This window comes from Centropristis striata, chromosome 23, assembly GCF_030273125.1.
Source record: "Centropristis striata isolate RG_2023a ecotype Rhode Island chromosome 23, C.striata_1.0, whole genome shotgun sequence".
Classification (NCBI taxonomy): Eukaryota; Metazoa; Chordata; class Actinopteri; order Perciformes; family Serranidae; genus Centropristis; species Centropristis striata.
This window is the reverse complement of record NC_081539.1, coordinates 16,620,320-16,634,958: the sequence shown is the minus strand read 5'-3', so window position 1 is coordinate 16,634,958 and position 14,639 is coordinate 16,620,320. Positions and strand designations below refer to the sequence as shown.

The 14,639-nt window shown below is 37.6% G+C and overlaps 2 protein-coding genes across 2 annotated transcripts; one reads left to right on the top strand and one right to left on the bottom strand.

The window, feature by feature from the left end:
* Positions 1-1,228: 1,228 nt before the first annotated feature.
* Positions 1,229-4,617, bottom strand: si:ch211-161h7.8 (thiosulfate:glutathione sulfurtransferase). The gene is made up of 4 exons (XM_059326878.1): positions 4,411-4,617; positions 3,819-3,941; positions 3,363-3,525; positions 1,229-3,005 (listed from the first exon to the last, which is right to left on the bottom strand). The coding sequence occupies exons 1-4, from the start codon at positions 4,589-4,591 to the stop codon at positions 2,951-2,953; spliced, it is 522 nt and encodes a 173-aa protein (XP_059182861.1). The 5' UTR covers positions 4,592-4,617; the 3' UTR covers positions 1,229-2,950.
* Positions 4,618-7,165: 2,548 nt separating this feature from the next.
* Positions 7,166-8,690, top strand: LOC131962075 (cystatin-B-like). The gene is made up of 3 exons (XM_059327032.1): positions 7,166-7,339; positions 7,486-7,587; positions 8,342-8,690. Exons 1-3 carry the CDS (start codon positions 7,271-7,273, stop codon positions 8,468-8,470), a joined length of 300 nt encoding a protein of 99 aa, XP_059183015.1. The 5' UTR covers positions 7,166-7,270; the 3' UTR covers positions 8,471-8,690.
* Positions 8,691-14,639: the final 5,949 nt, after the last annotated feature.

Below are 14,639 nucleotides of genomic sequence, written 5' to 3'. Positions count from 1 at the left end.
TTGTGTGTTAGAAGTGCAAAAAAAAGTGTTTTTGAATGGAGGCACGTCCAAACTCCTTTTTCTACGGTTAGTGAGAGGATCAACTCTAACGTTTAAACCCACAGAGGTCCAGCACTAACATTTCTCCTTGCAGAGATCATAAACAGAGCAATGACTCCTCCACACACACACACACACACACACACACACAGACACAGACACTCTCACACACACACACACACACACACACACACACACACACACACACACACACACACACACACACACACACACACACACACACACACACACACACACACACACACACACTCGATGTTTTGCATTCAGTCCCATTGAGGGAGGATGATGTGGGATCTGCTTTCTCTCTGAATGAGGAATCTATGGACCTTGTGCAGATCGGACTCCTGACAGCTGCTCACAGAGCTGTTACTCACAGGATCCATACCTGTCTGGACCAATACATGTGTGAAGGTCAGGCCAGAGAATAATGATAAAGGACAGTGGTTGGAATACAGGACGTAAAACATTATTTAGAATTGGTTGAAATCTGCTGCCATCTAGTGGCCCACTGACCTAACTGCTTTTATCCCACACTCAAACTGCCCACTTATTCACCTACATGTCATGTAAACAGTGCTGCCATAGCCTGCATTCCCCAGGGCTTAATCACTCTCTTCAACCTTTAATTGATATGGGTAAAATGCTTCGTTCTGCTCTGGCCGCTCTACCTGGAACAAGCTACAGCAGGAACTGAAGCTGTCCAGCACGATTTAAAAAAATCTGTAGTGTTTTGGAAGTCTGCTGTTGTTCTTGTTCATAGTTTGCACAGACTGTAAAACCCTTCAAAGTAAATGTGTGATTTGTGATTCTGGGCTATAGATAAATAAAAGTGAATTTAATTACATTTTTTGAACTACCACTTTCGGCGCTTTTACAGGCATCTCTGTATTAATGTCCTATCTGTCTGCAGCTCCGTCTCATACTGCTGTTGTGTCCCCAATATAAAATACATACTATTTCAAAGATGTTTTTTCAGGTTTTGAGTCTTTGAGTACATACTAAAAAAAACTTGCTCAAAATGCTCAAATGAAATAGAGGAGTTGGTTAAGAATGTTTGTTAAGAATGTTAAGAATGAAAGAATGAAACACTGTAAACATTTATTTTTAAAAAAGCATGTTGTGAAGAATTGTGAAGAAAATGAAGGACAATTCAATCAACAAAGACATGTTGAAATTGTTATATAATTTAATACAATTTTTTTTTTTTTTTAAAAACCCAACACTTTCACATTTGGGGACATTTCAGATTTTTTGAAGTGGGGTTGTATGAGCTACTTATAACAAACGGTCCATTCACTGGAGCACAGAAAAAAGGACCACTTAAATAAAATCATTATCAGGTTAAATGTATGCTGTATTCTGAATATTTTGTTTGTTTGTTTTTATTTTATTTAGATCCCCATTAGCTTTTGCAAAGCAGCAGCTATTCTTCCTGGGGTCTATTATATTTCAGTGGGACAAATACAATGTTGAAATACACAGAATGATAACAGACATGACATACATTATATGAATACATAACATGAAACAAAAAGAACACACAGACAATACGTAATCACATTGCACATAAAACATGGTTGACATCACAAAACTGCTTTACCATTTTTTTGTCATTAGATAGTCCTGTTTTAGTTCATAAGTGGGGGACAGAAGCCGTTATCAATACTCTTGACAAAAACAGTAATTTTATCTTGCAGGAAGAGTCAGTGATCTACTGCTGCCTCGATCATTTAGTATGTTTGTGTTATCGTGTGTCTGTGGTGTTTTAAAGGGTTAGTTGGGATTTACAGAAGTCCAACAATAACACAAACAAACTAAATGATAAGGGCAGTGATAACCAGAAACTCTTGTCTTCTGCAAGGTAAAATTACTGTTTCTACCAATAGAGTCTGGTGACTTTGAAAGGAGTATAGATTGACTTTAGTCTCCCCATATTTACTGAAACATAGCTGTCTGAGGGTAAAAGCAAATTGGTGAAAATATTCCACATATAGCATATACTTGACCACTCGGAACAACTTTTGCCTGTTTTCTTTCTTTCAGACGCTGTAGCAGACTCAATTTCAAGGCTACAGAGAAGACACTGATGCTCCCCAACTCATTACTCACACTGACTCACTCCCCCATTTCAAATCACTACTCAAAACACATCTTTTGAAAACTGCTTACTCCCTCTGATGACTTTTACCCTGTCCAATCTATCTATTGTATTTTTATTAATTCTGTGTATTTTATTGCTGTTTCTTTTCCATCCTTTTGTACGGTGTCCTTGAGTGGCAAGAAAGGCGCCTCCAAATAAAATGTATTATTATTATTATATAATAAAAACCAAGAAGATCTATGGATACATTAGTCCCTAAACAGTCTTGCTTAAATTGGATATCAATAGATAGCTGAGACTCTTGTGGATACATTGAACCCAATTATATGCATGTGTGATGATGTTAACCCCCATAGTAGCATTTCTTTACAGTGAGAGAATTTTTAAAAAATTATGTAAACTGACCTGTTGTGCCCTCTGGGATAATCCCAACCCTCCATCCAAAGTAGCACATCGCTTAACTTCTGAAGAAAATACACTTACGACGGATAAATACCTCATACAAGCACACTTCAATAAATCTGAACTATCCCCTTAATTAGTTTGTCATAAATCACAGAATAAAGCGATACAGTTGTGTTAAATCAGCAGCCAAAAGAAAAAGTAACATGTCAAAGAAGTTTAATCTTTAAAGTGCCAAAACAGCTAAAGTAACAGTGATTATGAATGAAATATGTAACTTATAAACAGTCAACTGAGTGTTGCCCAAGATATCTCTCATATATATTCTGTATTAGCGGTTTCATTTTCATTTAAATATGGAGCTAAAGTGCTGAATTCAGCCCGGGTTCATTTTCCTTCTAGCTCTTCCCACTCAGCGTACCCTCCTTTATAATGTCTCGACCTGAGAAAAAGAAGGAAAAAAAGAAGAGCTTAGTCTGCTATCACTGTTGTTTGTTTTTCTACTAAAAGGTCATCCAGTGTTCAACAAACCAAAGCAGTGTCTGAGGACATTGTACTCCAGCTGCAGCCCCGGAAGTGGTTTATATTTAGATAACATAAAGTCTGCCATTTTTTGTGCTACATAGCTTCACAGCCCATAATGTGGTTTAGCAGGGTCCACATTCTCTAACAGATTCAAATAAAAGAGTGGAGATACTTTTATCTATTTGCTCTTCAGGTTTAAACCGTCACCTTTAACCTTTAATGCGTAAAGCAATTATTGGACTACTGTATGTTACATGTGTATACACGATGTTACCTTCTAAATCCAAGCTGACGGGCGATGTCCAGCGCCTTGGCGCTCCTGTTGCCACTTTTGCAGTGAAACACAATGTTATCGTCATCTTTCCCAGGAGCCTTCACTTCAAATTTCTGCTGAAACTGATTTGGGGACAGCTTCAGAGACTCCTCCAGGACACCCACTGATATACAAAGACACAAATGATATGAGAGTAAACACTGGAGCTAAAATAATTCTACGTCAACAAACACTTTGCGAAGAACATGCAACCCCCCCCCCCCCCCCCTTTAAATCTTGTTTTTTAAGAGATGTGCTTATAAGTTTCATGGAAATACGTAATTCGGCATGAAAAAAGCTGTTGAATGCGACCAAAACAACCAATTTGTTGACTAATCAACTAAGAGGGGGCAGCCTCTGTGGAAAGAAAACATAGAAACCACTCTTTTCATGCTTTGCACATGTGTAAACACTTACGTGGGATGTTGACAGCATCTGGTATACGTCCAGCCTGGTATTCATCAGGATTTCTCACATCAAACAGCTGAATGTCTTGGTTGGACAGCATGGTCTTCAGCTGCGAGTGGGTGACCACTGAAGCTGAGGGGGAAACATAAATGATTACACTTTAGTATGAAGCTAAAATTCACCAATATGTCCCTGTAAAACTCTATAAAACTCACCATCCATTGGTTTAACAGTAAGTTAGTTTAGCATGTAGTGCTGGTGACTGAGGTGAGGAAAAACTAGACCTTTTCTCTCCTGACTGACCATTGTTGTCATTTGAAACAAAAATGCAAACTCTCTGTTTCAAACAATCACATGAAAAACACTAGATAAACACTGTGCGGTCCTTTCAGGTTGACAATGCTGGCAGTATACTCAGGCAGCCTCTGATAAGCCCATAAACCACTGCATTGATAAGGACAATTCACTTTTATTAAGTTATAAACATTTAAATAGTAGTGAGATTAGTAAAATTATGACACCCAGGCACACAGGCCGGCAGGTATATTACAGGATATAAAGTCACAGCCCAAGTACACCTGGGAATTTTATTTTGGTTTACCGTTGTCGGATGCTTCTCCGTATTTGGGACTTGAGGTTGTAAAAGCCCGTAAAACTGAGCCAAAGGTCGGGTAAGACGTGCGGTTCACTTCCGCAACAACTTGACAGAAACCTCGAGACAGCACATAAGACAGCATGATGAAGACAAGTGGCCCACGCAGAGAGCAGAGACGTGAAAACATGACGCGAGACTGTTGACGCCACAAACGTCTTTCTTCTTCTTCTACTATTTAAAAAAAACAAACAAGTCCCACATTAAAAGCATTTGACGCCATCATCAGGTTGGAAAAGTTATGGTTGTCATTTTAATAAGAAATTCTAACCAACCACAGTCACGACACCTTTTTAACCACAGTTTAAAATATAATACTAATATTAATAAAAACAAGACAACAGAAAGCAAGCATCTATTGCATTCTCTAATTTCGCACATTTATACTAGTTTTTAACTTTTAGTCTATTCTATTTTATTGTATTGGTGTTGTGCTGCTGCTGGAAGTGCAATTTATTAATTGAATTATTAACTATCTAAACTAATTATTAACTATTATTATCTATCTGTCTATTTTATCAGTAATACTGTTGAAGTTATAATTATGTAGGCTAATCATGCATGAAATTAGAGTAGTGTCTTGGGTAATGTGTGCACTTCCTCTGTGCTCACTTCAACCACCAAGTACATTTACTCAAATTTACTTGAATATTTCCATTTAATGTTACTTTATACTTCTGCTCCACTACATGTTGAGGCAAATATTGTACTTTTTACTCCATTACATTGAGCTGACAGCTTTAGTTACTTTTCAGGTCTAGATTTAACTTTAAAAAAAGATACATTTGAAGTGATTACTCTTTAAAAAACAAACAAACACATAACAGTATATAAAGTAGATCAAATAAGCCATACCTTTTCAAAATGAATACACTGCTTACATACATGTATCAAAACAAATGATATAATAATATATTTAGAATATATAAATTAATCTGAGTGGGTCCTTTCTGCATAACAAGTACTTCGCTAGTAAATTTTGATTCTGATAGTTTTGTACTTTTACTTAAGTAATTTTTGAATGCAGGATTTTTACTTGTCGTGGAGTAATTCCACAGTGTGGTATTAGTACTTTTAGTAATTAGGTCAGAATACTTTTTCCACCAATGGTTGCTGCTGGATACTATCCTGGTAGATGAAAAAAATTCTGGATGAGGGTGCCATGCTTCTCCAGCAGATGTCCTCATCAGGTTTTCGTTTGTCAGTCAGAGCAGTCTGCCTGTGCCCGGGGCCTATTTGAATTGTGTGGGTTTATTAATAGCTGCAAGTAAGATGTAATTAATTCCCCTAGAGCTGGAAAAACAGGTTACATAAAAATATATGATTTATACAATTAGTGCATTTAAACCATGAAGGTACAGCCCAAGAACCGCAAGAATCATGTGTCTACATACAATTAATTTATTAAGCAAACGGCCTCAAAGGCTACATTTTAGAAACAAGTGTTAGAGAAAGTTTTTGTGATGTAAATATCAGAAGTATTTCCCAAACTGAGATGCTGTTTTACAGAATCAATGCTGTATATGGACTTCTTGTAAGGATTTCCACATAACTTGTGTAATTAGTACAATTACAGAAGTACAAGTTTGTTTGTTTTTTCATTTGGATGACTTCAGTTAGCCTACTTGTAATTAAAAATACAAAATAGAAACTTAAAGTACATTTCAATGTATTATTATGGATAAAAATTAGATCTAATATTAGCCTATTACCTTGTAGAAATTCACAAGCAGTATATAAAGTTTTTTTAAATTAGCCTCACGTCAATGCATTAATAATTATAATCCAATAATATAATATACATGACTTTGAAATAAATCATTCTGCGTAACTAAAACTCTTATTTTTGGATTTGATGTATATTTTCATGCTATAAAGTAGGCCTACTTTTACCTAATAATCTTAGATACAGGACTTTTAACATGTACTTCTACATTGTAGCATAGCTGTTTCAGTCAAATATCTGCAGTAAGTCTATAGGCTACATCCAAGCAAAGTACAAATATCTCAAAATTGTATTTTGTAATTGTATTTGAATAAACGTGACAAATAGAGGAAATCCAGTGCACAAAGAAAAATAGGATGAATCATCACCTCTGGTCTGTGTGATTTATATCCTATCAAAGTTGTGTCAAAAGAGGAATTAGGTCTTAATCCCAAAAACGCATAGCAACAATTCACTGCCACAAAACCAGTTCAGACAACGCATGGAAAGTTTTAATCGACTGGACAACAGAGAGGTTCAATCGTGATGCAGCCCACTCCTTTTTTCTGCTGCAGAAACTGACTGTTAAAACAAGGAATTCAAGAAAAAGCTTGGTGAGCTGTTTATTTAGTGACTGACTCATCTTTGATCCTCAAAATCCCCAAACATGAAACCCATGAGTTTTTTTCATGTCTATTTCCAGTCTAGTCTGCCCAAAGTTGCCAAACTTCCCAGCAGCATCGCTTTGATCACGGTAGTCCACCCAAACAAAGGCACGCCTCGGGCTAAACCAAATTCTCTCTTAAGAGGGGGAGCAACTTTATATAATACATATATATTTCAAAATAAAATAATTTATTGTACTTTGAACGATTTCCCAAATACATTGTGAATTATTTTTCAACATTTATAGGCATCTCAGGGACGTCATTAGTTTTTTAGGCGGTTTGTGACGCCGTTTAAAAAGTATACCCCTCCCTTCTTGATAGTTTAATCCATGATACAGAGTCATATGACTTCCTGACTTAAATTGTACTCCTCACTGCCACAAACTACTTGTTTCTATCGCCTTTCTGCTGACTTTTGCTACAAAAAACTGTCACAATGTCGCTGTGTGGAGGAACTTCCAAAGCATCTGATGCTAACGAAGAAATTCAGAAGATAGCCGATTCGGTAAGTCGGAAAACCAAGCAAACCCGTGTTGTTGTTGTTGTTATTAGGCTATTATTATTATTATGATACACATCGAAGTGATTCAGACAAAGTAATCATAGCTTGTCTTTGATTTTTCTTGTTGCTATCATCTCATTGTCACTCAGGTAAAGGCCGCTGCAGAGGGACGAGGAGGGAAAAGCTATGCTGTTTTCACAGCTAAAAGCTACACAAGTCAGGTTGTGGCCGGGACCAACTATTTCATCAAGGTAACTATTCACAAGGCAAAAAACCCCAACCACAATGGTAAAACTGTGGAGGCCCCGACGTGCTGAAACATTAGATTCTTACATTTCCATGACTTCTGCTGCTCCATACCAAACAGATGAATGAAACTGTTAGAATTCTGATCATTTCCTTGAAGGTTTATTGCGTGTTTTGTTTGCTTTCTGGTCCATAACTGTATTGTTTTGGTTTTGTCATCACTCAATACGAGGCGTCACAGTTTCAATTCTTCATCAAAATGTAATAATAAAAATCCAGCATGATTTTATAGCCTGAGTGTGGTAGATTACAGAAAGAAATATGGCAGCCGCCTGACACTTGATACCATGTATCTCTTAAAAGGGGAGTTTTAAAACGTAATTGACAGTTGTCAAGGTCTAAAAACAACGATCTGCTTATCTTTACGAATCAACACTTGATTGTCTCACAATGGCATAGTGACTTCATAATAAATAAAAATAAAAATAAAAATTAAATCAGCCTTAAAATCAAAACGTGGCATAATTTTTGGACATATCAGGTGAAAACCCCACCAAACAGCATACAGACACAGTTGGGAGACTAGCTGGTGAACAAAGTAGAGCATTTAGCGGCTACAGCACCAGGAGTCAGTGGAGACCAAAACAGAAAGCAAATGTTGCTCCCTGTTGTTAGGACGTAAAATTAAATAACTATTTTACAGATTGTATCTGTTGCCTCCAAGTGGCAAAGATCTTATGAAACTTGACTTTCTTGCAGGTCCATGTTGGAGGAGAGGATCATGTCCACCTCCGTGTCTACAAGCCACTCCCATGTTCTAATGAACCAGTTTCACTGACTAGCATGCAGGTTTCCAAGAAACATGATGACCCTGTTGAGTACTTTTAATTAGGGTCCTAAACCAAACAAAGCATCAGTGCCTACAGTCTGTCATCCCATTATAATTAGTTATAATCAAATTATCATGTCTTTTAATACTAACAATACCATATGCAGTTCCCATGGCTAAGATGTAATAACTGTATCGTACTGTAAAAGACTATGTCAAAATTGAACTTTTTTTATATAAGAAGATTGAATAAATGAAACTGATTTGTTGTGATATTAAGTGTTGCTTCTCTCTCTGTGGTGTCTAGTTTGTAAAATGCCTTCAACTTGTAGGCTGTGTGAAGGAAAAAGGGTTTGACAAAGAAGCAAAGAAGACAAACTGAAGTCTATTCATTACTGCAAGATGTAAGGAATGCAGCTGTTGACTTTGTAGGCTATTGATTGTGCTTTTGTGCATCTTGAGATTACACAATCCCTTCTGAAGCTGCAGTATGATTACAAAGGGGTAAGTTTTGTTTAAAACAAGCTTCTGTCTAGGTGTTCAGTATTAGTCACATTATGAACTGTTTTAAGGTTTCATATGGGGAAAAAACTGATGACAGGTTTACAATGAAAGTTGTTTTTTGCCCTGGCACTGAGCCATGAAGATCAAGGAGCCTCCTAAACATCTGAATGAGTCACCTACAGTCTATAGAGTTGAGTTTCATATATGTTTCATATGTTTGAACAAAAGCACGCTGTGTAAACTCTATGCATCACGCCCTCTGCCCTGGAGGTGAACCATACATGAATTGATTTTTGGGCTATAAATAAAAAAAAAAAAAAAAAAATACAAACTCTTAAAATTTGATCATCTTTCTAAACTGTTATCAAAAAGTTTAAATTCACCTGGAAATTATTGATGCCTTTAATCATAATTTAATCACATTTCACAAAGATTTACAATCTTTTTAAGTGCATGACTTAAGTGCATTTCAAGCCATTCATACATTTGTGCTAAAGGTATATCTAACAACCTCTTTTTATGTCTGTAGTTCCTCTGGTAGGAACACAGGTTTCATACTCTCAACACACAGCAAATCTAAAAACATACACTCACATTCCTATTCTGCACTCGTGCTCTCACAAAACAGTTTTTTGAATATTCTTTCAGTTTCCTGGCAGAACAATGAATATTCCTCACAAAAATAACTGAAATAGTATCAACTCAACTCTCATAATCTGAGGCTGCCCTCTGGTGTTTTTTCACCCATGAACCAGAATGTATTTCAGGTTTGTTTACTTGAGTTGCTGCACCTTGGGTCTGTGACTTAACTCTGCCATGGCAGGTCTATTCTGTTCTAAAGCCTAACTGCAGTTAATACAATTTTGGTCGAAATTGAGTTATGTCTGTTTTGTCTTGTGACAAAGTTTTAGATTTCAATTCTGCGTTATTTCAGAGAAATGATGATATAAAAATTGCAGTAACTACAAAATCCAACTCAAAACCAAAGCAGACTGCAGTATATGCACTTACCACAGTAAAGCCTTGTATTCCTTCATTGTGATGAATAGTGAACATACAAATAATAGAAATTACAAGTTTATTTGATAGGGAAATTATTATCTAGATAGTGATTAAGTAAAAAAGTGAGATTGAATTGAAGACTAAAATGTAACATTACTTTATAATATTAAGTCTAAGGTACACAAATCTCTGAATAGAGTTGTTAAGCACTTTGCAAATACACTTTCTAACAAAATCAATTTGAAAATGTTTGTTCACTGAAAACAAAATATAAAAACTGAAAGAAGACAATAACATTGTCGCGCTGCACTCTGTTTTTGCATCACTATCAGAACCTTTTACAGCAATGAAAAACCAGAGTGCAGTAACTACATTTTTGGGGTCAAAGGTCAAATAAATCATCATGATTTTTTAGCATAAAAATTCACATCATCAATACATGTAGAAATACCTACTCATAACTTGTTTGGCTGGCCAGTTTAAAAAACGTTAAAAAAACTTCAAAGCAGTTTCTCTCAGTTTTACCATTTGCATAGTTACTGCAGTTAGTTAGTTATTATAAATGCTGAGACTGTTGTATTGTTATTGTAGCACACTAACCACACAGATTATGTGTCAGCAGTGTCACATCCCTGTTAGTTTAATCTTGTGATGGCTGTTCCTCTTTATTAATCACATGCTGCATGACTTCTGTTCCCATTAACACATAGATAATAAGATATTTGATATTTGGCCCTGCAGACTCCTCTCTTATGTTACTGGAAAACTAAATATTATTAAGTCACTTTAGTTTATATTTTAACCTCCTGTCCGATGAAGTGTTCACATGATCTGTTTATACCACATAGAATACAAACAATGACTTAGTGATTTCCATGTTATTTATTCTGGGATTTAAATGAAATGCCAAGTGTACTGACACTATAAAAGGGGAAAGTTGGGCTTCTTGTGGTGGCTTTAACTAAAACCTTTGAATAGTTAAAAAAAAGATTACAATCAAACAATTAAATATTGATGCATGACCTTTATTAAAACATAATAAATACAGGAGGAGGGCATAACACACTCTGCAGAGTCATGAACTTAGCATTTAACATCAAGAGAGAAGAGAACACATCGTTAATTCCCAGACAAAACAAGACCTACTCTACAACACAATACAGGCCACAGTTAAATCATTTTTCTATTAGAAACAAGTACGTATCCAGTGCATAAAGATGAATAAGTAACAAAGGTGAATAACTAATAAAGTGAATGCGAAAATTAACCATAACACATAAATTAACCAATCAAAGTTCTCCTTTACAAAATATTAATGGTGTATAAAAATGTGTCCATGAAAGAATTTTGAACATGCTCGTGGAAAGTGTGGAATTCATCCAACACCCAACAAGAAAAGGTGGAAAATCTGATTCTTACTGAAACTTGCTTGGGTGTAAACCCCCTCTTAAATGAGTTGCTACAGTCTCAAATAAAACTAGGACTGCGCGCAGTACTGAACGGGCCCTCGCAGTACACGCGTGTCGTGGTATGCTGCCGTCTGGGTTTGTGCGTTACAGGGGCCAGTCTATACCACCCCTATGAATTTCATTGCCTTAAGTCTTACGGTCTGGGCACAGTGGCACTTATTAAACTAAACTGCCGCCAGAGCGCCACCTAGGGGCCGATCAATAAAATCTTCAAGGGTTATCCTCACGAGGACATTGACAATAAGTATACCAAGTTTGGTGTTAATCCAACCAACCGATTTGGAGATATAAAATACTTCAATTTAAAGAGCGCCACCTAGTGGTAATCGTCCAAAATTTTGCAGCAAGCCTCAGGGCCTCATGGGGAAGTAGTAACCTGAGTTTCATGTCATTCAGACACACCAATGAGGAGATATGCAACATTTCGTGTTTTGTGTTGAAAATAGCGCCACCTGCAGGAAGTTGTTATTTAATAACTTGAGTATTCTTTGGGTAATCAAAATTCTTTTAATAACTTTTTGTCATGAGGGTCCATAGATGCTCTGTGCAAAGTTTGGTGCAAAACGATGCAATTGCCTAGGAGGAGTTCGAAAAAGTAGGTTTGCGACATTTCGCGAATTTGCGAAAAAAAACTCCAGGCGAAAATGGGCGTGGCTTATATCACGAGATTCAGCACAACTCAGTGAACGCGTGGATATAAGTTTTTTGAATGTGCGATGAAGTATGTGGGAGTTATTAGCCAAAACGCACTTTCCATTATTATAGCGCCACCTAGTGGTGAAAATTCAGGATGACAATAGATTATAAAATTTTTCGCCAGTTGTGAGTTATATTTAAAGTTTCATGAGTTTTGGGGTATGTTCAGGCAGGGAAATATGCGATCATTTTGGACAAAGAATAAAAATAACTAGGACTGCGCGCAGTACTGAACGGGCCCTCGCAGTCCACGCGTGTCGGGGCATGCTGCCGTCAGGGTTTGTGCGTTACAGGGGCCAGTCTAGACCACCCCTATGAATTTCATTGCCTTAAGTCTTATGGTCTGGGCACAGTGGCATTTTTTAAATTAAACTGCCGCCAGAGCGCCACCTAGGGGCCGATCAATAAAACCTTCAAGGGTTATCCTCAGGAGGGCATTGGCAATAAGTATACCAAATTTGGTGTTAATCCGACCAACCGCTTTTGAGATATAAAATACTTCAATTTAAAGAGCGCCACCTAGTGGTCGTCGGCCAAAATTTTGCAGCGAGCCTCAGGGGCTCATAGGGAAGTAGTAACCTGAGTTTCATGTCATTCTGACTCACCAATGTGGAGATATGCAACACTTTGTGTTTTGTGTTGAAAATAGCGCCACCTGCAGGAAGTTGTTATTTAATAACTTGAGTATTCTTTGGGTAATCAAAATTCTTTTAATAACTTTTTGTCATGAGGGTCCATAGATGCTGTGTGCAAAGTTTGGTGCAAAACAATGAAATTGCCTAGGAGGAGTTCGAAAAAGTAGGTTTGCGACATTTCGCAAATTTGCGAAAAAAAACGGTAGGCGAAAATGGGCGTGGCTTATATCACGAGATTCAGCACAACTCAGTGAACGCGTGGATATAAGTTTTTTGAATGTGTGATAAAGTATGTGGAAGTTATTAACCTAAACGCACTTTCCTTTATTATAGCGCCACCTAGTGGTGGAAATTCAGGATGACAATAGATTATAAAATTTTTCACCATGTCTGACTTATATTTAAAGTTTCATGAGTTTTGGGGTATGTTCAGGCAGTGAAAAATGCGATCATTTGGGTACGAGAAAAATAAAAATAATAAAAAGAACTAGGACTGCGCGCAGTACTGAACGGGCCCTCGCAGTCCACGCGTGTCGGGGCATGCTGCCGTCAGGGTTTGTGCGTTACAGGGGCCAGTCTAGACCACCCCTATGAATTTCATTGCCTTAAGTCTTATGGTCTGGGCACAGTGGCATTTTTTAAATTAAACTGCCGCCAGAGCGCCACCTAGGGGCCGATCAATAAAACCTTCAAGGGTTATCCTCAGGAGGGCATTGGCAATAAGTATACCAAATTTGGTGTTAATCCGACCAACCGCTTTTGAGATATAAAATACTTCAATTTAAAGAGCGCCACCTAGTGGTCGTCGGCCAAAATTTTGCAGCGAGCCTCAGGGGCTCATAGGGAAGTAGTAACCTGAGTTTCATGTCATTCTGACTCACCAATGTGGAGATATGCAACACTTTGTGTTTTGTGTTGAAAATAGCGCCACCTGCAGGAAGTTGTTATTTAATAACTTGAGTATTCTTTGGGTAATCAAAATTCTTTTAATAACTTTTTGTCATGAGGGTCCATAGATGCTGTGTGCAAAGTCTGGTGCAAAACGATGAAATTGCCTAGGAGGAGTTCGAAAAAGTAGGTTTGCGACATTTCGCAAATTTGCGAAAAAAAACGGTAGGCGAAAATGGGCGTGGCTTATATCACGAGATTCAGCACAACTCAGTGAACGAGTGGATATAAGTTTTTTGAATGTGTGATAAAGTATGTGGAAGTTATTAACCTAAACGCACTTTCCTTTATTATAGCGCCACCTAGTGGTGGAAATTCAGGATGACAATAGATTATAAAATTTTTCACCATGTCTGACTTATATTTAAAGTTTCATGAGTTTTGGGGTATGTTCAGGCAGTGAAAAATGCGATCATTTGGGTACGAGAAAAATAAAAATAATAAAAAGAATAAACATTCGAAATACAATAGGGACCTCGCAGGTCGTTGCCTGCTCGGGCCCTAATAAACATTCGAAATACAATAGGGACCTCGCAGGTCGTTGCCTGCTCGGGCCCTAACTAGGACTGCGCGCAGTACTGAACGGGCCCTCGCAGGACACGCGTGTCGGGGCATGCTGCCGTCGGGGTCTGTGCGTTACAGGGGCCAGTCTATACCACCCCTATGAATTTCATTGCCTTAAGTCTTATGGCCTGGGCACAGTGGCACTTATTAAATTAAACTGCCGCCAGAGCGCCACCTAGGGGCCGATCAATGAAATCCTCAAAGGTTATCCTCAGGAGGGCATTGACAATAAGTATACCAAGTTTGGTGTTAATCCGACCAACCGATTTGGAGATATAAAATACTTCAATTTAAAGAGCGCCACCTAGGGGTAATCGGCCAAAATTTTGCAGAGAGCCTCAGGGGCTCATGGGGAAGTCATAACCTGACTTTCATGTCATTCAGACACACCAATGTGGAGATATGCAACA

What these genes read in the sequence shown, in the direction of transcription:
- si:ch211-161h7.8 (XM_059326878.1), bottom strand. Translation starts at nt 4,591, where the DNA reads ATGTTTTCACGTCTCTGCTCTCTGCGTGGGCCACTTGTCTTCATCATG. An exon ending in AGATGCTGTCAACATCCCAC is followed by an intron (nt 3,526 to 3,818) that starts GTAAGTGTTTAC and finishes TTTGTATATCAG; the next exon opens with TGGGTGTCCTGGAGGAGTCT. An exon ending in CGTCAGCTTGGATTTAGAAG is followed by an intron (nt 3,006 to 3,362) that starts GTAACATCGTGT and finishes TCTTTTTCTCAG; the next exon opens with GTCGAGACATTATAAAGGAG.
- LOC131962075 (XM_059327032.1), top strand. Translation starts at nt 7,271, where the DNA reads ATGTCGCTGTGTGGAGGAACTTCCAAAGCATCTGATGCTAACGAAGAA. An exon ending in TTCAGAAGATAGCCGATTCG is followed by an intron (nt 7,340 to 7,485) that starts GTAAGTCGGAAA and finishes ATTGTCACTCAG; the next exon opens with GTAAAGGCCGCTGCAGAGGG. An exon ending in GGACCAACTATTTCATCAAG is followed by an intron (nt 7,588 to 8,341) that starts GTAACTATTCAC and finishes ACTTTCTTGCAG; the next exon opens with GTCCATGTTGGAGGAGAGGA.